Genomic DNA, 23,977 nt, shown 5'->3' with positions numbered 1-23,977 from the left:
TTAATAAATGGTACCTTTAAAAAAAGTTCCCTTTTAAGTAATAGTTTTTTCTGCCTACTAAAGTGTGGAATGGAAGCTTGGGCCTCTTCCGACTTTGTTCAAGAGCCATACATAGTCCATCTGCATCTGAGCTAGTTGGCTATCATTAGCCAAAAGGGACAAACAATGTGCCTCTGGTCAGCCTTGCTAAAAATTGTGCCAGATTCACTTATTTCAGAAAGCCTAGGTAACTCAGAAAATTCCAGAGTGTGAAAGGAAGTATGACTACCAAGGCATGGAAATCAGTCATTACTATGGAAGCTTATATTTTCTGATTTTGTTTCCTCTGAGCACATTTAGAGCCTTGGAAATATGGACCTAGGCAGTCTGACACATACTAATTGGCTTTCTTTGCCTCCTTGAAAAGTTCTGTAGATCTTCTCATCACTCAACAGGTGGCAAGTCTCACCTTGGTCCAAGCTTAAATTGGACTTAAGAGAATTGTGGGCATAGAAAGAGAATTAGGGATCATCCACCTCATAGCTCACCCAGTGTGGCATTCAGCAGAGGTGTAGTAAAGAAAACAACTGGACTTGGAGGCTCAAGTCTTGGCTTCTTGGCTTCTTGCTAGTTGTGGTGAAGACCCTCAACATTTCTCAGCCACAAGATGATAATTCTCACTGTATAGGATTTATGAGTGTAATGGTGATGGTAAAATAAAATAATATGAAAGTGCTCTATAAATTGTATAGAACTATACAGAAGAAAGCCTTCTATTCCAGTAGACCTGTATTTGATGTGTAACATAAATTTTGGAACATATTTAATTTCAATATTAATAAAATCTTCTCCATTTATGAATCCCAACTCCTTTAAAAATGGACTTTATTCTCATCATGTGTGTCTTTGAAGTGTACCATTATGAATAATATATATTACAAATAATTAATGATTCTGTTACCTGATTTTAAATTAACATCATGATACTTGTTCTGATCAGCCTGTAAACACGCAAATTATTCTTCTTACTAAATTACTGTTGCTAGTATTGCTTAAGTGTCCAGCAAGGGTAAAAATTGGAAATCTCAAGTGCACAGTCATTTTCAGTTAGAAATTCAAAGAATCATATATGATAATAGTCAGCCATATCTTCTACTAACATGAGAGAAACAGTGCTTGTTTTTATAAAAGCTAAGATTTCCATATTTCTCTCTTACAATATAAGAAAATAAAACAATTGGAACTGACCTTACCCTTGTGGGCTTCTTTTACAATATCTTTTTTTTTTTTACATGCATATATTTCCTGATAGGTAGAGATGATGAAATAGTAACCTATTAAGGACAGAGACGGTTCTATAAAAACCCACAAACTGTGGTTTCAGTTGTCTACTGCACATTCAGTTGCAGTTAGTTATTTCAGGTATTATCTTTGTTTTCAGAAAAAGAAAACTAAGTAGAAGATAATGGCAAGTCCTGACTGGGGATATGATGGTGAAAATGGTAAACATTCTTCTGTTCATGTAGATCAAATAACAGCCTCTTCCCTTTTCCAATAAAAGAGATATTGAGCACTTAAAGTACCTATGTAGTCATAGATTAATGGTTTGGTTTGCCTGACTTTGAATTATAATAGCTCTGCATGTATTCTTAGCAGTTGTCCTTTGGGTCATTGTTGTCTACAAAATGCATTCTGTCTCTCTTCCTTTCTCTCCCTCTGTCTCTCTCTCCATATGTGTATATTAGAAATCTATTGCTATAAAGGTAAAATATGTATAGTCTGATCCCACAGACTATGAGCATATTATTTGTATTGACAAATACACCATTTTATAGTATAGCATAGAAAAGGGGCATTCTCAAACACTGAATTTCCATTAAGTTAAACAGAATATCATTTAAGATCCTCAGTAAATCCTAATCTAATAAACAAAGTTATATTCCTAAAACATTGGATTTGATCAAGTTTTGATTGTAAGTGTATGTTTGTCCTGGTAGGTCCTGAACAGTGGGGCAAGCTGTACCCCATCGCAAATGGAAATAACCAATCTCCCATCGACATCAAAACCAGTGAAACCAAACATGATGCCTCTCTCAAACCTATCAGTGTCTCCTACAGTCCAGACACAGCCAAAGAAATCGTCAATGTGGGACATTCCTTCCACATAAACTTTGTGGACAATGATAATCGATCAGGTGAGCCAAAAGACCCTTCTAATTTTTCTTCGACTTTACTGGGGAAATTAAAACAATAGGGCTTTAAGAAACACAAAAGACCATCTGCAGTCTTTTGTGCACATGTGTAATGTTGCTGGAATCTGGTGAGGCATCTTGAATATCTAGAAAATTTACAAGTGGTAAAGATGATTTTGGGGACTCCCAGATCTGTCTTTTTTCAGTCCCTCTCCTTTTCAGGGACACTATTCCATTTCTTCTTGTTTCCAATGTCTTTTTGCTCACTTCACACCCTCTGAATAAACAGTAGCTTTTCAAAAAGGTCTATGGACCATCATGAATATAAAAACTGAAAAGGCAAATATTTTCTAATCGAGATGAGGGTGGAGGAGCCTAGTAGGGAAGATAAACAGAGGTGAAGAATATATTTATTTGTGTGACCAGAAAAATGGGTCCGTAACTGTGAAGTGCCAGTAAGAAAATGGTCTTGTGTGCATCTTGCATGGAACAATTCTGTGCGTAAGTATACTTGTCTATATTCCCCTCTCCTTACTAGGCCATAGTGACTGAATTTTTATCTTCACATCCCAGAATCTAGCACATAGTAAAATTTTCAAAACTGTTTACTGAATAATTTATTAAATGACAATTCCATAAAACAACTCTACTGACAAAAGGCAAAATTTGTTTTAGCACTTTCCTACAAGGTTATGAGCCTAAATTTTAGACACCTTGCAGCTATGTCCATTGTTAGGATTAGGTCTGGTATTATGTGTGTTTTATTAATCGTATGATTGGATAGACTCTCTAAAGAAACATGGTCATTCAATGTTAGAATTTTAAAAGTGACCTTACTGTTCTGCTGGAATATTCTTTTGGTCCCTGGCTAGGGATTCTCAACAAAGCTGTCAAGATACCCTCTTGTGTCCTGATCAGTTACAAGGTATGTATTGAGTAATTTGTTACTAAAGATCTTGATGCATACTGCCCACTACTGTCTTTGTTAAAAGAATGAATGAATGAACTTGCAAATTAAAGCAGATTCAAGGAAAGCCCTGTAATCATATAATTCACTCATTTTCCAATATGCTTTCTTGAAGGCAGAAAAAGGTAAAATTACAGCTCATGTGCTGAGAATTATATATAATTAATGCACTATCGTAGGGTGCACCATACATACGAAGACCATCATTGTGGATGTGGGGAAAAAAACCAACAAGATGGAAACTTTGGCGCTACTGTTTGTTTTCATTTCTACTCAATCCAATTTAATGTTAGTTTATATTAAATGCAAAGATAAGCTGGAGTTTATTATTGTAACACTAACAGTTTATTATTGTAACACTAACAGTAACACTAACACTAACTAACACTAACAGTTTATTATTGTAACACTAACACTAACAGTAATTTCCTTTTTCTTCTAGTGCTGAAAGGCGGTCCTCTCTCTGAAAGCTATAGGCTCCATCAGTTCCATTTTCACTGGGGTGTCAAAGATGACTATGGTTCTGAGCACTTGGTGGATGGAGTCAAATATTCTGCAGAGGTAAGGTAGCTTAACGAGTGAGCGAGAACTACACTGAGAGTCCTCCCAGAAGCAGCTCCCTTATAACATAAGACTCCATTATAATGGCTCCAAAGGAATGAGCATTCTGGTCCCTGAAAAGCACTCCCAGACTCCATTAAAATAAAATACAGACACACTGTGTTTGGCAATAGAGGGAAATTTTCATGTGAAAGAGGCAGGTGAACTTGGAGTCAGACTCATGAACCCCAGAATACTCTTTCATTTCAGAATGCCTTGAAAAGTTATCTTGATGTCAGACTAGCCTCAAGGGGAAATGCTGCTCTCCTTTTAAAACTCCGACCCCCAAATGGAACACACCATCATTCTTTTCTTATTTAAATGTTCAAGTTTGGACACACCAGTAGCATAGGTGTAGCTAGGCTGGAACACTTCAGTAAGACTCTACTAAGAGTGCAAGTTTAATCACAGGAGTCATCACAGAGTAGCATACTCTAGATGAGGGTTTGAGGTTCCCTGGCTCAGGCCACTACCCTCTGGCCTCTTGATTCACCCCCACATGGAAGTTTGTGATCCAATTCAAGACATTCTGTCTGTATATCCATGGAAAAATAAAGAACATTTGCATCAAACTGTCAACAGAGGGTATGGGAGACTAAAGACAAAGAACTTTTGCTCTTCATATGTATGAATATACAATACATTTGTACCAATATAGACTGGTTGGCTTTTTTATTTTACTTTTATAAAATGAGTTCGTAATACATATAGTTTTCCAACATGCTTTTTTTTCACTTACCAATTTATCATGATCATTTTTTCAAGTCTGTAGGTTTAATTGCACCTCTTCTTTTACTGTATGTACAATATTTCAGTGTATGCATGTTAAAATTTATTAGCTGAGCCCTACATATGGACAATTACAATGCCTTTTCCTTTTTGTTCTGTTCTTTTTGCTTTTACCAAAAAAAAAAAAATGCTGCAATAAATACATCTGTACATGTATCTTACACCCTAGTGAAAGCAATTATGTAGGGCAGATTTTCATAAAAGGGATTGTTAGGTACAAGGTTGTGTATTTTTCATTTTAATAGAGGATTTGGGAATAGTATACAAATATAACTTACTTTATGTTACATTGTAAAGCCAGGCTAATAACTTTCAATGTTGCAGAAATCCATTAAATGTATTTTTCCTATTTCTCCTTCATAAAATTGAAGGTGGACTAAAATCAAATGGGCTGAAAGCCTAAATTAGTATTAGTAGCATCTTTGGGGGAGGACATTTGGTTGTATTTAAGAAATATAAACTGGTGATTCTCTCATTTAATTTGAGAAAAATAAAATTAATCCAGGGTAGAGATGACAGGCACTTAGCCACAAAGTTTAACATATGACAGATGGTGGGATAGAGGATGGAAGGGACAGCAGGAGAGAGGGAGACATGGGGAGAAAGAGAGAGAGAAGAGACAAAGAAGAGGGAAAGAGGGGAGGGGCGGGGAGGGCAGGGGAAGAGAGGGCAAGGGAGGGGAGGCAAGAGAAGGGAAGGGAGGAGAAGGGAAGGGAAGGGAAAGAAAGGGAAGGGAAGGGAAGGGATACATGACATGGAGAGAATTGGTTTGATTTAGAGTGATACAAGTGACCAGATGATCACTTTACATTGGGTGGTCAGGAAAGGATTTTTTCAGAACTGGCATTTGAGTTCAGCCTTAATTCAAGTCAAAATACTGCTGTTGAAAGATTATGGGGAAGGACAACCCAGAGAAAATCAGCAGCTAATGAAAAGACTCAAAGTTGTAAACCAAGTGAAGGGGTATAATCTATGAGATGTGCTGAAAGATGGATGTTGATAAATGGAGAAAAGTAAGAAATTAATGACAAACTGTTGTATTTTTTGGTTGAGCAATTAGATGGAAGGTGGTGCCTTTTCCTAAGAAGGGAAAATGAAACAGGTCTGGCAAGGAAGAAGTCAAGAGTTCTAGTTTGGCCATATTAAGTTTGAAATTCATATTAAACATCCATGTGGAGATATCAAGAAAGTATCAAGAAGACATACACACATACTTGGGTATACAAGTCTAGAGTTCCACAGAGAGGTTAGGCTGGAGATGTTGGCTTGAGATGTGTCTGGATATGCTCAAGAGAATCTGTCCTTGGCCAAGACTCCAGATACTTCAGGAACCCCTTCTCATAAAGTTACTAAGTACCTCAAGTGAGAGAAAATTGTTTTTCTCCCCAAACTAGTTAGCCAGAATTCCTGATCTTCTTATACCAAAGTTTTTTTTTTAAAAAAAGAAGTAATATTGAATAGTTATGATATTGTGAGAAAAGACATTTTACTTACTGGTTCCAGTATTTGCACTTGCCCACTCTGTTCAGCACACAGATAACTTTTCTTAAGAGTGAGAACATAGCCCTTTCCATGCCCTGGATGAAGGGTCACATAAGTTTTATCTATCAAAGCCAAGATATATCTTTATATATTAACAAGTTAATGTCTAACTTACTTTTTACTTTCACAATGGTATAAATAACTACTCAACCACATTGTCATTTTTAGCTTCATATAGTTCACTGGAATTCTGCGAAGTACTCCAGCTTTGCTGAAGCTGCCTCACAGGCTGATGGTTTGGCACTTATTGGTGTTTTGATGAAGGTGAGTTATAGAGAGTTACAGAGCTCTGCTAAAACTATTTCTTACCAATCAGACCTCAAAATAGGATGAAATAAGACAAAAGAATATTTGAGTCCTTTTTTTTTTTTTGGAAAGTTCCCCTTCTACTAATGGCTGACCACAGATGAACGAACAGTTCCCTAGTGTATTTTAGTTTGTTTTCTCTTGGCTTTTCCCACTTGAAGAGAGAAATAAATTTCAGGTAGAGATGAAATGAGAAGGTGTTGAAGGTGAAGCTAATTTTTTTTTCAGCTCTTCCAAAGTCCCTTTCTTCTAAACTTCCTACCTCATAGAGTCAGGAGTTTATCAGTTTAATGTTTCTTAAGAAAAATATATTAAGAGGATTTCTGTCCCATAAAGTTCAACTGATATTTAAAATGGAAGATTTGTTCACATCCTCTGTAGGAGAGTCCCTGAAAAGTTCTATAGGGAAGTTATTAAAGTGAGTATATTTGGGTGACTAACTTTTGGAATTATAGTGATTCTAGTTAACCTTTATTGAACACTAACAACATGACATTCATTGTACTAATTATAATTAATAGAACAAAAAGTAGGAGGTTTGTTTTTGCATTACAGTTTTGTTAAATTCTGATATTTTCACTTGCATATTTTTTCTTCAGTTACTGTTTTTAATTGAAAAAAATTAAATAAATAGGATTTGACTTGATAACAATTTTTATCTCACACTTTATTTTTTTTAATCTCCAGGTGGGTCAGGCCAACCCAAACCTGCAGAAAGTACTTGATGCCCTAAAAGCAGTTAAAACTAAGGTAAATAGACTAATTAAGTTAGTTTAAATCAGAGAACAAGAATCCGCAGAACTACAGAAGTCATTTAATTGCATATTTGATGTGAGGAGTAGGAAGGCCGAAGCACAAACTACCAATCTGAAAATCAAGGTACTACTTAGATGTTCCTTGCTTCTGAAAAGGTCTCTGACTCAGATATTTGTTTTATTTTAGTTTTGTTTTTCATAGTTATTGGTCATCTATTTTGGCAGGATGAAGCCTGTAGAAGAATGGGTTTCATAGTGGTTCAAATTTGTTTAAAAACTATAACCAAATAAAATGTGAATTTTTTACATCATGGGGAAAGATATCTTTATTTTTTATCAATACAAAAATACAGAAGTTAAGGGTATTGTTTTAAAATCCCTTTAATATGCAGTGTCTGATAACCATGATTCCCCCTGTCAGCTTAAAAAAAAGAAAGAAAAAAAGGTGGATTTTATGATATATTTAACCTTAGCTTTACTGTTTTAATAGCAAATAGTTAAATCATATGTCAGAGATATGTCATTTTCTTTCATTGTATTTTTATATAAAATAAATCTAGTTCATGTTGAGTCTAAAAAAATTAATCTTCAAATGGATATATTATAAAGTGGGAAGTCTGAAGATAAATAAGCACTCAACTCAGGAATATAAAAAATAATATATGAAAAGAAAATAGAAGGAAATAATTAATGAAGATGAAGCAAAACATTAATAAAATAAGAAAGAAAATGAATATATACAAGGTAAAATTTTATTACTAAAATGAAAAGCTGATTCTTTGGATAAAAACAACCAAAAAACACACTTTTGGCAAGTTTGATGATGGAAAAAAAGGTACACATACAAAAAATTTATTAGAATTAAGGGATTGGGTCATAATTAAAGATGTGGTAAAAAGTTTTAAAGGAGAAAAATGTGTACACTTGACCCTTGGACAACATGGATTTGAACTGCACAGGTCCACTTATTCATGGATTTTTTTTTTGATAAATACATGCTATAGCACTACAAAATTGGCACTTAATTGAATCTGCTGATGCACAACTGTGGTTATGAGGGATGACCATAAAGTTATATGTGGATTTTTGACCGTGCAGGGGTTCAGCACTCCTGGTTCAGCACTTCTAACCCCCACATTGTTCAAGGGTAAGCTGTATAATACTATACCAGTAAATTTGAAAATTTAGATTAAAAGGATGAATTTCTAGGAAAATGCAGAGAAACTGACTCAAAATGTGAAAGCCTAAACAGATCAAGAATCTAAAAAGAAATTGAAAAAATAGTAAAAATCGTATCTAGTGAAAGAAAACTCTAGGCCCAGACCACTTTATGGGGAAGTGTTACACAACTTTTAAGAAACAATCATGCCACTGTTAACTAAACTGCTCAGATTAGAGGACAGAAAACTTTATTTTGATTTAATTAAATGAATCCTAATACCCAAACTGGGTAAGAACACCACAAAAAGGAAATCATAGGTTAATCGTTCTTAGGAATATAGCTAAAATAAATATTAAAATCAATTACAGCAAATCATATTCAACAGTATATTAAAAGAGTAATGTTTCCAAACTAGTAGACTTTATCCCCAGGATGCAAGGATAGTTTAATATTAGACTATCTTCCAATATAAGTCATTACAGTAACAAATTAAAGATGAAAAACCATATTACAAACTTGTTAGATGCTTGAAAAGCATTTGATAAAAATTCAATGCCAATTCCTGAAGATAAAAAAAAGAAAGAAAAGTCTCTGAAAACTTATTGAGCTTAAGAAAGAATATCACATACCAACTTGGATCAAACATCAAACTTAGTAGTGAAATATTTGAAGCCTTTCAAATTCAATCAAGAAAAAGACCAGGGTGTCAACTGTGACCACCACAACTGACCATTACAATAAATGTCCTAATCAATGTAATAAAAAAAGGAAAGAAATAAGAGTACATTTTTGGATAAATATTAGGGAAACAAAGACAAATCTATCCTCAAGTGCAGAGGATATAATCATTGGCATCGACCTGGAAAATACAAATCAAACAGGTAAAAAACAGAATTAATACACAAGTTTAATAAAGTTGACTACATAAAATATTAGCATACAAATATCAATTCATTTTCTATACACCAATATAACCAATCAGAAAAGAAAATAGGAATAAATAGAATGAAGATAAAACATACCAATATACATGTCAATAAATATCTTTACCACTGGAACAGTATCTGGTATCTTTCCTAGAGAAGCAATAAATGTTTTATACTGGAAATTAACTATCTTTTTAAAGAATACAGATAATAAAAACTTTTTGAATCTTTGCTTATCTTCAACCAAATGAAGAAGGAGGCAGATTGCTCAGTCAAAATTCCAGTGTAGCATATTTTCAATCTTCTATTACTTTTATTGTTTATATCCACAAACACACCAGTCATGAAATACTATATAGTAGAAAAATTGATTAACTTCTTAGCTAAGATCTATCTACCAAATAATATAACATATATGTCATATATGTAATGATGCAAATAGTTTATATCATGATATAATAATATATTACTTTTCTTTTTCTTTCAGGGCAAAAAAGCCCCATTCACAAATTTTGACCCCTCTGTTCTCCTTCCTTCATCCCGGGATTACTGGACCTACCATGGCTCTCTGACTCATCCTCCTCTTCATGAGAGCATAATCTGGATCATCTTTAAGGGAAACATCAGTATTAGTTCAGAACAGGTAGAGTTTCAAAGGTGAATGAGTGAGCATTAGAAGTGCAAAGCAGGAATACCATTTCAATTCATAGAATTATTGGGAGAAATTATTATTTCAATTAGATTTTGAAGAGTTCATTTTCCCTTCCAACTGAAAAAGATTTATTTGTGACATAAAGTCTATTGAATAATCAAAAATAAAAGTGTATTTATAAACACTTTTTTTACTTTATGTAGAAAAAATATATGAGATTCAGAACTCTTGCTATTCTTTTTGCCTTAATAAGGAAAATTCCAACTTTGTTAAATATCTTCCTAAGAGTTTCAAAAACAAGAAAAAACTGGCACTAGAAGTACTATTAAGACTTTGGGGAATTGTGACTCTCAAGTGGCAAATTTTGATAGCTGACATGGGTTTTTGTTCTTTTTTGAAACTTAAGCTCATAAATATTCAACAAAATATCTCATTAATTATTGTTTATAATTATGAAAATAGTAACTACCAATGATTGAGCAACTACTTTTATTAGGTTACTTATGTACGTTTTGTCAGTCAATTCTCATAACAAGCCTTTAGGGCAGGCGGTGTGACCTATTGGTAACTAACACTTCTTGAGCATATGCCATATGCCAAACACCATTCAATTCTCATAACAAGCCTTTAGGGCAGGCGGTGTGACCTATTGGTAACTAACACTTCTTGAGCATATGCCATATGCCAAACACCATTCTAAGAACTTTACATGTATTGACCCATTTAGTCTTCACAACAATGCAATGAAATAGTACTATATGGAAACTGAGGCACCAAGCAGGTAAGTCTCTTACCCAAGAATGAGAAAGCTGGTATTCTAATCCAGTCAATCATCAATAATTTAAGCCAAATGCCTAGTGCAAAGAAATGTGAAGGAACTTTTGGCTTCCTCCCTTCGTATCTGTGAAACCACTGCAATCTTCAACCTGATTTTCTAAATATCAGTGCATCAATTATACTAGAAGAAAAGTGTTCTGTGTAAATTTAATAGCTTTTGACTATTTAAATATTTTATCCTCCCTCCAAGCTGGCACAGTTCCGCAGTCTTCTATCAAATGTCGAAGGTGATAAAGAAGTCCCCATTAAGCACAACAACCGACCACCCCAGCCTCTGAAGGGCAGAACAGTGAAAGCTTCATTCTGATGGGCCCAAGAAGAAATTTATCCTCCCTCAAGAAGGGAGGCTCTGCTTCTGATGTAATCCAATAAAGCAAGTTTTAAGAAACAAGTTTATTTGAATACTAGCAAGACAGCCTACTTTCAAATTTAATCTGCAGAACTAAAAAGCTTTAATTTTTATTCTTAATGCTTAACTCAAATAGTAATCTGTAAGTTTACAAAACTTGTGCTTAAATTCAAGTCTATTTTGTTGAATTCTTTATAACATAATTAATTTCTTAGTGATTTGTACTTAATTTCTTAGTTATTTGTATCTCTTTCCATTTTATTCATTTTAATTGAACTAATAAAATAATTGTATCCCTGTCTTCTTGTCTATTATGTACTCTATTTTTAAAAGGCATTAGGTTTCTACCTCATTTACATTCAAGAATTTTAAATGCTTTATTTGCAACAGTATTTTGCCTCAAATGTAATAACCTAAGAGTAGCTTGAGATGAAATGTTGAGAATTCATTTGCTTACTCTTGAAGACAAAGACAGCTAGGATGACAGTGGATTTAATATTATTATGCTGGGTCCATGTTGCTACCATTTGTATACTCTGTGATAAAAATGATATATTTCATACAGGAAATGATGCTTCTGGTTATTGCTTCCACTCCCCCCCCCCAACATTAGCAAGTTCATTGTTTTTGTTGGGGTTTTTTCCATTATTATAACTAGTTAGCTAGCATGGAGAATCTGTACTTCAAATTTGGAAGAAAAGTTACCAGTGAATTATTTATAACAATGATAAAGGAATCATTTGGCTTAGAATCATATAGAAATATCACATATGCTTTTAGTCAGATGTGTACTTAACCTGAAGCCATTCTTTCTGAAGCCATATCTACATTCAGAATTCTGCAAATCTTGTGTCCATTGTTTAGTCTTGTGATTTACTTATTTTCTCTTCTCTGAGAAATCATATTAGAGATGAAAGAGCACATCCATTCCAATGTTCTAGTCTTGTCTAATGTCAGAGAATCAGTCAAAACCTCTCAATGACTGTAATCGTACATAGAAAGGTAGACAAAGCAGATTCTTCATAGCTCTGAGGTAGCTTTTGTGTAAAGGCTGTGTTTATTTTGTACCTAAAAATCCTAGGAGACATCTTTTGATATTTTTATTTGGAGCCCAGAATTTAAGTGAATCTTCTTTAATAAAAATGTAATGGACCCAAGTAACACTTCATTTAGCTCAACCCCCATAATCTGTCTATAAAAATAAAATACTTTCTTTGCAAAAGTAATTTGACTGTGCATATTAACATATATTTACCAGATATTGAGAAAGCATGAAATGGTTACGCCTGTCCTATGACCATATTATTTCACTTAAGTTACCTTGAAAGGATTTTAATCTAAATTTATCAGTGGTCATCATGAAGGCCAAAAGAGGAGTATGAGTTTAATTTAAGAAATATATTTGCAAAAGATGCTCTTGACCTACAATGTTTGAAAGTGTTTTCTGAAAAGAAATTGCGTGGAACACACAGGAATATGGTTTCTGTAGCTGGAGTGTGATCACTGCAGGGGGACCGTCAAGATGGCGGAAGAGTAAGACATGGAGATCACCTTCCTCCCGACAAATACATCAGAAATACATCTACATGAGGAACAACTCCTAAAGAACACCTACTGAACGCTGGCAGAAGACCTCAGACCTCCTAAAAGGCAAGAAACTCCCCATGTACCTGGGTAGGGCAAAAGAAAAACAGAAAAAAACAGAGACAAAAGGATAGGGACGGGACCTGCACCAGTGGGAGGGAGCTGTGAAGGAGGAAAGGTTTCCACACACTAGGAAGCCCCTTCGCGGGCGGAGACTGCGGGTGGCGGAGGGGGAAAGCTTCGGAGCCGCGGAGGAGAGCACAGCAACAGGGGTGGGGAGGGCAAAGGGGAGAGATTCCCGCACAGAGGACTGGCACTCACCAGCCCGAGAGGCTTATCTGCTCACACACCGGGGCGGGCGGGGGCTGGGAGCTGAGGCTCGGGCTTCAGAGGTCGGATTCCAGGGAGAAGACTGGGGTTGGCTACATGAACACAGCCTGAAGGGGGCTAGTGCACCACAGATAGCCAGGAGAGAGACTGGGAAAAAGTCTGGACCTGCCTACGAGGTGGAGACCATTGTTTCGGGGTGCGAGAGGAGAGGGAGACCATTGTTTCGGGGTGCGAGAGGAGAGGGGATTCAGAGCACCACCTAAACGAGCTCCAGAGACGGGCGCGATCCACAGCTATCAGCGCGGACACCATAGATGGGCATGAAAAGCTAAGGCTGCTGCTGCAGCCACCAAGAAGCCTGTGTGCAAGCACAGGACACTATCCATGCCTCCCCTCCCGGGACCCTGTGCAGCCTGCCACTGCCAGGGTCCCGTGATCCAGGAAAACTTCCCCGGGAGAACACACAGTGCACAGCAGGTTTGTGCAACTCACGCTGGCCTCTGCCACTGCAGGATCTCCCCGCAATCCGTACCCCTCCCTCCACGAGGCCTGAGTGAGCCACAGCCCCCTAATCAGCTGCTCCATTAACCCCATCCTGTCTGAGCAAAGAACAGACGCCCTCAGGCGACCTACACACAGATGTGGGGCCAAATCCAAAGCTGAACCGCAGGAGCTGTGCAAACAAAAAAGAGAAAGGGAAATCTCTCCCAGGAGCCTCAAGAGCAGCAGATTAAATCTCCACAATCAACTTGATGTGCCCTGCATCTTTGGAATACCTGAAGAGACAACGAATAAGGCCAAAATTGAGCTTGGTGGACGTTGGGAGCAATTATATATATATATATATATATATATATATATATATATATATATATTTCCGTTTTCTCTTTTTCTGTGTGGCTGACAGGGTCTTGGTGCTATGGCCTGGTGTCAGGCCTGTGCCTCTAAGGTGGGACAGCTGAGATCAGGACATTGGTCCACCAGAGACCTCCTGGCTCCATGTAATATCAAATGGCAGAAGCCCTCCCAGAGATCTCCATCTCAACTCTAAGACCCACCTCCACTCAACAACCAGCAACCTACAGTGCTGGATACCCTAGGCCAAACAACTAGCAAAACAGGAACAAAACCTCACCCACTAGCAGAGAGGCTGCCGAAAATCATAACAAGTTCACAGACATCCAAAACACACCACCGGACATGGTCCTGGCCACCAGAAAGACAAGACCCAGCCTCATCCACCAGAACACAGGCACTAGTCTCCTCCAACAGGAAGCCCACACAACCCACTGAACCAACTTTACCCACTGGGGGCAGACACCAAAAACAACGGGAACTACAAACCAGCAGCCTGCAAAAAGGAGACCCCAAACACAGTAAGTTAAGCAAAGTAAGAAGACAAAGAAACACACAGCAGATGAAGGAGCAAGGTAAAAACCCACCAGACCTAACAAATGAAGAGAAAATTGGCAGTCTACCTGAAAAAGAATTGAGAGTAATGATAGTAAACATAATCTAAAATCTTGGAAATACAATGGAGAAAATACAAGAAACGTTTAACAAGGAGCTAGAAGAACTAAATAGCAAACAAACAATGATGAACAACACATTAAATGAAATTTAAAAATCTCTAGAAGGGATCAATAGCAGATTAACTGAGGCAGAAGAACAGATAAGTGACCTAGAAGATAAAATAGTACAAATAACTACTGCAGAGCAGAATAAAGAAAAAAGAATAAAAAGAATTGAAGACAGTCTCAGAGACCTCTGGGACAACATTAAATGCACCAGGATTCAAATTACAGGGGTCTCGGAAGAAGAAGAGGAAAATAAAGGGACTGAGAAAATATTTGAAGAGATTATAGTTGAAAACTTCCCTAATGTGGGAAAGGAAATAGTTAATCAAGTCCAGGAAGTGCAGAGAGTCCCATACAAGATAATTTCAAGGAGAAACACTCCAAGACACATATTAATCAAACTATCAAAAATTAAACACAAAGAAAAAATATTAAAAGCAGCAAGGGAATAACAACAAATAGCAGGCAAGGGAATCCTCATAAGGTTAACAGCAGATTTCTCAGCAGAAACTCGGCAAGCCAGAAGGGAGTGGCAGGACATATTGAAAGTGATGAAAGGGAAAAATCTACAATGAAGATTACTCTACCTAGCAAGGATCTCATTCAGATTCGAAGGAGAAATTAAAACCTTTACAGACAAGCAAAAACTAAGAGAATTCAGCACCACAAAACCAACTTTACAACAAATGCTAAAGGAAATTCTCTAGGCAGGAAACAGAAGAGAAGGAAAAGACCTACAATAACAAACCCAAAACAATTAAGGAAATGATAATAGGAACATACATATCGATAATTACCTTAAATGTAAATGGATTAAATGCTCCAACCAAAAGACATAGACTGGCTGAATGGATACAAAAACAAGACCCGTATATATGCTGTCTACAAGAGACCCACTTCAGACCAAGGGACACATACAGACTGAAAGTGAAGGGATAGAAAAAGATATTCCATGCAAATGGAAATCAAAAGAAATCTGGAGTAGCAATACTCATATCAGACAAAATAGACTTTAAAATAAAGACTATTACAAGAGACAAAGAAGGACACTACATAATGATCAAGGGGTCAAAGGAGAAGATATAACAATTGTAAAAATTTATGCACCCAACATAGGAGCACCTCAGTATATAAGGCAAATGCTAAAGGTCATAAAAGGGGAAATCGACAGTAACACATTCATAGTAGGGGACTTCAACACCCCACTTTCACCAATGGACAGATCATCCATAATGAAAATAAATAAGGAAGCACAAGCTTTAAATGATACATTAAACAACATGGACTTAATTGATATTTATAGGACATCCCATTCAAAACCAACAGAACACACTTTCATCTCAAGTGCTTATGGAATATTCTCCAAGATAGATCATATCTTGGGTCACAAATCAACCCTTGGTAATTTTAAGAGAATTGAAATTGTATCAAGTATTTTTTCCAACCACAATGCTATGAGCTAAGATATCAATTATAGGAAACAATCTGTAAAAAATACAAACACATGGAGGCTAAAAAATACACCACTTAATAACCAAGAGATAACTGAAAAATCAAAGAGGAAATCAAAAAATACCTAGAAACAAATGACAATGAATACACGACAACTCAAAACCTATGGGGTGCAGCAAAAGCAGTTCTAAGAGGGAAGTTTATGGCAATACAATCCCACCTCAAGAAACAAGAAACATCTCAAATAAACAACATAACCTTACACCTAAAGTAATTAGAGAAAGAAGAACAAAAATACCCCAAAGTTAGCAGAAGGAAAGAAATCATAAAGATTAGAACAGAAATAAATGAAAAAGAAATGAAGGAAACAATAACAAAGATCAATAAAACTAAAAGCTGGTTCATTGAGAAGATAAACAAAATTGATAAACCATTAGCCAGGCTCATCAAGAAAAAAAGGCAGAAGACTCAAATCAACAAAATTAGAAATGAAAAAGGAGAAGTAACGACTGACACTGAAGAAATACAAGGGATCATGAGAGATTACTACAAGCAACTATATGCCATTAAAATGGACAACCTGGAAGAAATGGACAAATTCTTAGAAAAACACAACCTTCCGAGACTGAACCAAGAAGAAATAGAAAATAAAAACAGACCAATCACAAGAACTGAAACTGAGACTGTGATTAAAAATATTCCAACAAGGTCTTCCCTGGTAGCGCAGTGGTTTAGAGTCCGCCTGCCGATGCAGGGGACACGGGTTCATGCCCCGGTCCAGGAAGATCCCACATGCCGCAGAGCAGCTGGGCCCATGAGCCATGGCCACTGAGCCTGAGCGTCCGGAGCCTGTGCTCCGCAATGGGAGAGGCCACAACAGTGAGAGGCCCGCGTACCGCAAAATATATATATATATATATATTCCAACAAAAAAATGCCCAGGTCCAGATAGCTTCACAGGCGAGTTCTATCAAACATTTAGAGAAGAGCTAACACCTATCCTTCTCAAACTCTTCAAAAATATAGCAAATGGAGGAACAATCCCAAATTCATTCTACGAGTCCACCATCACCCTGAAACCAACATCAGACAAAGATGTCACAAAGAAAGAAAACTACAGGCCAATATCACTGATGAACATAGATGCAAAAATCCTCAACAAAATACTAACAAAGGGAATCCAACAGCTCATTAAAAGTATCATACACCATGATCAAGTGGGGTTCATCCCAGGAATGCAAGGATTCTTCAAAATATGCAAAGCAATCAATGTGATACACCATATTACCAAATTGAAGGAGAAAAGCCATATTATCCTCTCAACAGAAACAGAAAAAGCTTTTGACAAATTCAGCACCCTTTCTTGATAAAAACCCTCCAGAAAGTAGGAATAGAGGGAACTTACCTCAACATAATAAAGGCCATATATAACAAACCCACAGCCAATGTCATTCTCAATGGTGAAAAACTGAAACCATTTCTTCTAAGATCAGGAACAAGACAAGGTTGCCCACTCTCACCACTATTATTCTACATAGTTTGGGAAGTTTTAGCTACAGCAATCAGAGAAGAAAAAGAAATAAAAAGAATCCAAGTTGGAAAAGAAGAAGTAAAGCTGTCACTGTTTGCAGATGACATGATGCTATACATGGAGAATCCTAAAGATGCTACCAGAAAACTACTAGAGCTAATCAATGAATTTGGTAAAGTAGCAGGATACAAAATTAATGCACAGAAATCTCTTGCATTCCTATACACTAATGATAAAAATCTGAAAGAGAAATTAAGGAAACACTCCCATTTATCATTGCAACAGAAAGAATAAAATACCTAGGAATAAACCTACCTAAGGAGAAAAAGGACCTGTGTGCACAAAACTGTAAGACACTGATGAACGAAATTAAAGATGATATAAACAGATGGAGAGATATACCATGTTCTTGGATTGGAAGAATCAACATTGTGAAAATGACTCTACTACTCAAAGCAATCTACAGATTCAATGCAATCCCTATCAAACTACCAATGGCATTTTTCACAGAACTAGAACAAAAACATCCACAATATGTATGGAAACACAAAAAACCCCGAAACACCAAAGCAATCCCAAGAAAGAAAAATGGAGCTGGAGGAATCAGACTCCCTGACTTCATACTATACTACAAAGCTACAGTAATCAAGACAGTATGGTACTGGCACAAAAACCGAAATATAGATCAATGGAACAGGGTAGAAAGCCCAAAGATAAACCCACGCACATATGGTCATCTTATCTTTGATAAAGGAGGCAAGAGCATACAATGTAGGAAAGACTGCCTCTTTAATAAGTGGTGCTGGGAAAACTGGAGAGCTACATGTAAAAGAATGAAATTAGAAAACTCCCTAACACCATACAGAAAAATAAACTCAAAATGGATTAAAGACCTAAATGTAAGGCCAGACACTATCAAACTCTTAGAGGAAAACATAGGCAGAACACTCTATGACAAAAATCACAGCAAGATTCTTTGTGCCACACCTCCTAGAGAAATGGAAATAAAAACAAAAATAAACAAATGGGACCTAATGAAATTTAAAAGCTCTTGCACAGCAAAGAAAACCATAAACAAGATGAAATGACAACCCTCAGAATGGGAGAAAATATTTGCAAATGAAGCAACTGACAAAGGGTTAATCTCCAAAATTTACAAGCAGCTCATGTAGCCCAATATCGAAAAAAGAAACAACGCAATCCAAAAATGGGCAGAAGACCTAAACAGATATTTCTCCAAAAAAGCTATACAGATTGGCAACAAACACATGAAAGATGCTCATAATCATTAGGGAAATGCAAATCAAAACTACAATGAGGTATCACCTTACACCAGTCAGAATGGCCATCATCAAAATATCTTCAAACGATAAATGCTGGAGAGGGTATGGAGAAAAGGGAACCCTCTTGCACTGTTGGTGAGAATGTGAATTGATACAGCCACTATGGAGAACAGTATGGATGTTCCTTAAAAATCTAAAAATAGAACTACCATACGAACCATCAATCCCACTCCTGGGCATATACCCTGATAAAACCATAATTCAAAAAGAGTCATGTAACAAAATGTTCATTGCAGCTCTATTTACAATAGCCAGGACATGGAAGCAACCTAAGTGTCCATTGACAGATGAATGGATAAAGAAGATGTGGCACATGTATACAATGGAAAGTTACTCAGCCATAAAAAGAAGCGAAATTGAGTTATTTTTAGTGAGGTGGATAGACCTAGAGTCTGTCATACAGAGTGAAGTAAGTCAGAAAGAGAAAAACAAATACCGTATGCTAACATATATATATATATATATATATATATAGGGTATATATACATATATGCTAACATATATATATATATATATATATATATAGGGTAGGAGGGAGATGCAAGAGGGAGGAGATATGAGGATACATGTATATGTATAGCTGATTCACTTGGTTATAAATCATAAACTAACACCATTTTAAAACAATTATACTCCAATAAAGATGTAAAAAAATTAAAAATAAAAAAAAATTTTTGAAAACAAAATAAAGAAATTGTGCAATTTAAACATAAATATCATGACAAGGACCTGAAAAATATTTGACTTGATGACCAATATTCTTTAAGAGGGTTAAAATGGATTCCAGGATTTAAATATAAATCTGTAAGTCTTATTATGAAATGGGCAAATAAGTGACAGAAGTTATATGATGGCCATCAAATTTTATCCCTAAGCTAAATGCCAACTGGGAAGCATGTTTCCCCTTACTTGCTTCTGCCAAAATTTCACATATTTGGCAGAACAGACAAGGTGCATTATGGGAGCTTTCCACTCATCTCTGAAGTAGCCGATAAAAGCAGCTGTTGAAAGGAGGTATGTGGACAGGAACTGGATCATCTGAGAATGCAACTCATATGTTTCTGTGACTCACCCTCCTGCTGTGAGCCCTCTTCCCTTGCCAACTTAGGTGGAGACTTCGAACATCCAGCAAGGATTCTCTATCTCTTCCATGACTTTCTTTATGCCAAATCTATTGGGCTTCTAATCATCCTGAATGACAATGCCAACTGATGGGGCTCAGCAGTAGGCTCAAGAGTAGAAGGATTCTCCTACTCCCTGCTGTTTTTTGTCTTATTTACCACCTCCCTCTTCATAAATATCATGCTGAACATTAATGAAACCTTTTAGCTAATTTGTGAGTCCAGACAGCTCAAGATATTTTCTAAATTATTCATTTTGATAAGCTTTAGCAAAATAACTCTAAAAACATTAAATTCATCAGAGGGAATTAGGGCGAAGGAAAGGAAGGGAGAGAAATGTTGAAAGAATTAATTTCCTGACAGAACTCCAAAGAGAAAATTTTATTTTATTATAATCCTGATTATTCTATTATCAGTGGTTCTTCACCATTTTGTGACCACAAATTCCTATAAATATGTGATTAAAGCTATGAATCTTCTCCTTACCTCCTCCCAAAATGTAAATAATTATATGTAGCTTAAATTTTACACTGAGTTTTACAATATGTAGGGACTCATTCCTTTCCTTCCTTCCTCATAACAAAGTCAGTCCTGGACCCCAGGATAAGATCCTGACTCTAAACTATAAAAACTGAGCTACAATGGACTCCATGTCTCTCTTGATCTCACTTCTAACTTAACATTTATTTTTGCTTTTCTACCTCATTCTTTACAGCAGCTCCCTAGAGATGGAATGACAGTATATTTCCACTATAGCTCATGAATTATTTTTTGTTGTTTTTCTATTTTCCAAATATTATTTTGAGTTGGTATGAGGTCCCACTGTCAAACAGATATAAAAAGATAAAAAAAGAAAGATAATCCAAACCTTAGTGAATTGGTTCATTTATTAGTGGGTAGACAACGAGTTACAAATGAGAGTAAAAAGGCTTAGAAGAAAAGTTGCTTGGGGAAGATATCATCAGATAATACTGGGCCCAAATCACTCTGAAAGTCATCAACACACTTTGTATCTAAGACCATGAAAGCATAAAGAAATACTTATTTCAGCATTATCTTCATGATTATCTATAAATACCAAATACTTATTTACCCACTGTTCTCTTTGAGACACTGTACTAGGATTCCCTTATTACTCTTATTAGATTTGGCTATTTTAAATCTCACTAGATAGACAAGGAGACAGATAGACATATCTGTCTATATATATAAAATGAATAGATAATTGCATTTATTCTATATATATAAAAATGAATAGATAATTGCATTTATTCTAGGACTTCTCTATTTGACAAAATACAGCAGTCCTAGAATAATAGTGGTTATTTAACCTACTGCAAGAAGATAGTGGATTTTATATTCCTAAGCTTATATGGACACATTTATAAAGCTAAGGGGAAAATGCATGAAATAAAAAGATCTTAATAGAAATGTTACATTCTTGAAAGAATTTAGGAGAAAGGGCCTCAAGCACTCCTGCTTACAGATCTCACTTTCAATAGAGAAGCAACTCCTAGGAGTAACCTAGAGTCTTAAAGAAATGTGCATACCCTCATCTTGTATCTTTAGTATCTTTATCCTAAAAGTAAATGGATGGACAAAGGGTAATGTTTGCAGGCATTAGAATGCTCAGAGGACAAGTGCACTTACTAAAGGTTTCTCAGAATGGCATCTGGACTAATCCCTTTACTATGAGAAGGTAGAAACAGCAATTATGTCAGAAAGGAATAGAGTTTAAGTGGCCTTATTTTTTTTTCCCTCAAAGACTAGAGAATATAACTTCCTCAAATCATCAACAAGTATTTTAACACCCTTTAGAAACAGATACATGCCAAGCTATTTGGATATGTTATTTTCCATCATGTTATTAAACCACCTAAACTACCAGCAAAAACAAACAAGCATACCATGCAGGAATAATGCTTTGTTACTCAGAGAAATAATAGACACTTATCTCACTCATACACCAAAATAAATCTGAGATGGGTTAGACTTTTCAATGAAATAATTAATGTACTATAAAAATAAGTAAATATTTAAATATACGGTTGGAGAAGAACATTTTCTTTAAAAAAAATGCACACCGAATGCACAGATCAAGAAATAACAGAATAATTGATTGAACTATGAAAAATGTAAATATGTAGGTCAAGCAACAATAATAAAAAAAATTTAATGAAAAGGAAAGTGATAACTGGGGAAAAGTTTTCAATATAAATGACATCCACAGATACAAGGGCTCTGCTATAGAAAAAGCTTTCACTAGTTATTAACATAAAAATTGAATTCCCAAGAGAAAATAGTAAGAAGATATGAACAGTCAACTCTGTAAAAAAGAAAGACAGATGATTGATAAATATATGAAAAAATGCTTAATCTTAATAATCAAAGAAGTATAACTTTAAACAATGTTCTCTGAGTCTTTGCATATAATATTGGTAAATAATTTTAAAATAATACACAGTGTTGTCAGTGAAGTAAAGAAATAAAAACTCATACATTGCTGGAAAGAGCGTAAAATATCAATAGTACAGTCTGCTCATGAATAAAGCAAAAGTTGTGTTCCAGAAGAAATTTTATTATCAAAAATTAAGTAAGTAAACTGTAAGTTCAATGTAGGAAAGGAAATTTAAATTGAAGAATTTTAGACTTGCTACAATGTGATTACCTTATCTATTACCCTGGTTCAAAGGCTATATAAATTCTATTTATTTACATTTATGAATTTATATTTTCATCTGAGATCAAGATTTAAATTCTCTCATCCAATTGACTGTTTGATGTCTCCACTTCGTTGTCACAAGTACATCTCAACCTATTCAAAACACAACTCTTGGAACCCACCCAGACCTGGTGCCTACCAGCCCCAATGGGAATAGAGGTGACAGGGCAGGATGGTTTGCTCACAGCCCAGGGAGAAATTGCAGGGTGGAAAGAGGTAAAATATGACCCTGACTAACTGATGCCACCATTGAGCTTGAAGTGATTCCTTTGGTTCTAACTTTTCAAATATAACCTTCCCTTTATTGCTATAACCCTCTTTGTCTATTCTAAAAAACTAATAAACAGAAACGTCAATAAAAGAGTCAGGAGACCAGAAGAGAGAACTCTCATGCCCTGTGACAACAGCAGAGCCCAACAAGAAGAAGCCCCAATGACTTACCTTCCCTGGCAAGGACTCTGTCAATGAAAAGCCAGGGATTTTCTTTACTGTAGCCTCCCAACTTCCTTTTGCCCCACTATAAAAGCCTTCTCCTTCATTTGCCATGCAGCGACTTGAAGGTAGCTCACCACAGCTGAAGACCCCGAATTGCAATCCTCTGCTGATCTTGAGTAAATCTGTTTTTCACCCCTGGGGAAATAACTGGCAGACTATTTGGTTTAGGTCAACATTTTGATGGCCCATTCAGGGACCAGAAAAGACCCGCATAGGCTCTGGGGCTGGTGAACACACAGATGGGATACCCACGATTGAGTCCATTGAGCTCACTGCTTTTCTCACTGACCCTGGAGCTTGAAGGTTTGCTTCTCTCCTGGATCCAAGCTTATGCCATTCTTGTATTTGAAGCTCTCCAGGCTTTATCCAGGATCTGTTTTAAGGTTTCATCTTTCCAGTTAAGGCCTTGTTCTATGTGTGACTACTCATTCGGCACTTTGGTCTGATTTTGAGATAAGACTGTTTCAACGGAAACTGTACTACTTAAGTCTTCAGCCCACTCCTTTGAAATAGGGGCTATTCTATGGGAACTGGCTGAAAATCCTTTGGCCTGGCTCCTACGGGATCAAGCTGTTCCCTTAGAACCGGCTGGTATTAGGTTTGCAGATTGTTTGAATTGCAAGCTGTTTCAATTGTTTGAGCTATATGCTGTCTGTGCTGTTGAAGGTTTTGAAAATACTTATTTTCCTTGAACAACAACAACCAAAAAAACTCTGAGATATGGAATCCCAGTTATCTAAATATTTCAAGGGCACACCCCCTACAG

The 23,977-nt window shown here is 36.1% G+C and overlaps 1 protein-coding gene across 3 annotated transcripts; it reads left to right on the top strand.

Moving 5' to 3' along the window:
* The first annotated feature begins 1,444 nt into the window (after positions 1 to 1,444).
* On the top strand, positions 1,445 to 11,110 carry CA1 (carbonic anhydrase 1). Of its 3 annotated transcripts, XM_060127763.1 has the most exons (7): positions 1,445 to 1,481; positions 1,977 to 2,174; positions 3,581 to 3,699; positions 6,238 to 6,333; positions 7,063 to 7,125; positions 9,706 to 9,861; positions 10,898 to 11,110. In XM_060127763.1, exons 1-7 carry the CDS (start codon positions 1,445 to 1,447, stop codon positions 11,012 to 11,014), a joined length of 786 nt encoding a protein of 261 aa, XP_059983746.1. In that variant the 3' UTR covers positions 11,015 to 11,110. The 3 variants fall into 3 exon arrangements, with proteins under 3 accessions (XP_059983746.1, XP_059983748.1, XP_059983749.1); XM_060127765.1 differs by lacking the exon at positions 1,977 to 2,174; XM_060127766.1 differs by lacking the exons at positions 1,977 to 2,174; positions 3,581 to 3,699 and having other exon boundaries at positions 1,467 to 1,481.
* Positions 11,111 to 23,977: the final 12,867 nt, after the last annotated feature.

The sequence above is a fragment of the Lagenorhynchus albirostris genome, chromosome 17 (genome assembly GCF_949774975.1).
Source record: "Lagenorhynchus albirostris chromosome 17, mLagAlb1.1, whole genome shotgun sequence".
NCBI classification, from domain to species: Eukaryota; Metazoa; Chordata; class Mammalia; order Artiodactyla; family Delphinidae; genus Lagenorhynchus; species Lagenorhynchus albirostris.
Note: the sequence above shows the minus strand (reverse complement) of the source record. Positions and strands in the feature narration are given on the sequence as shown.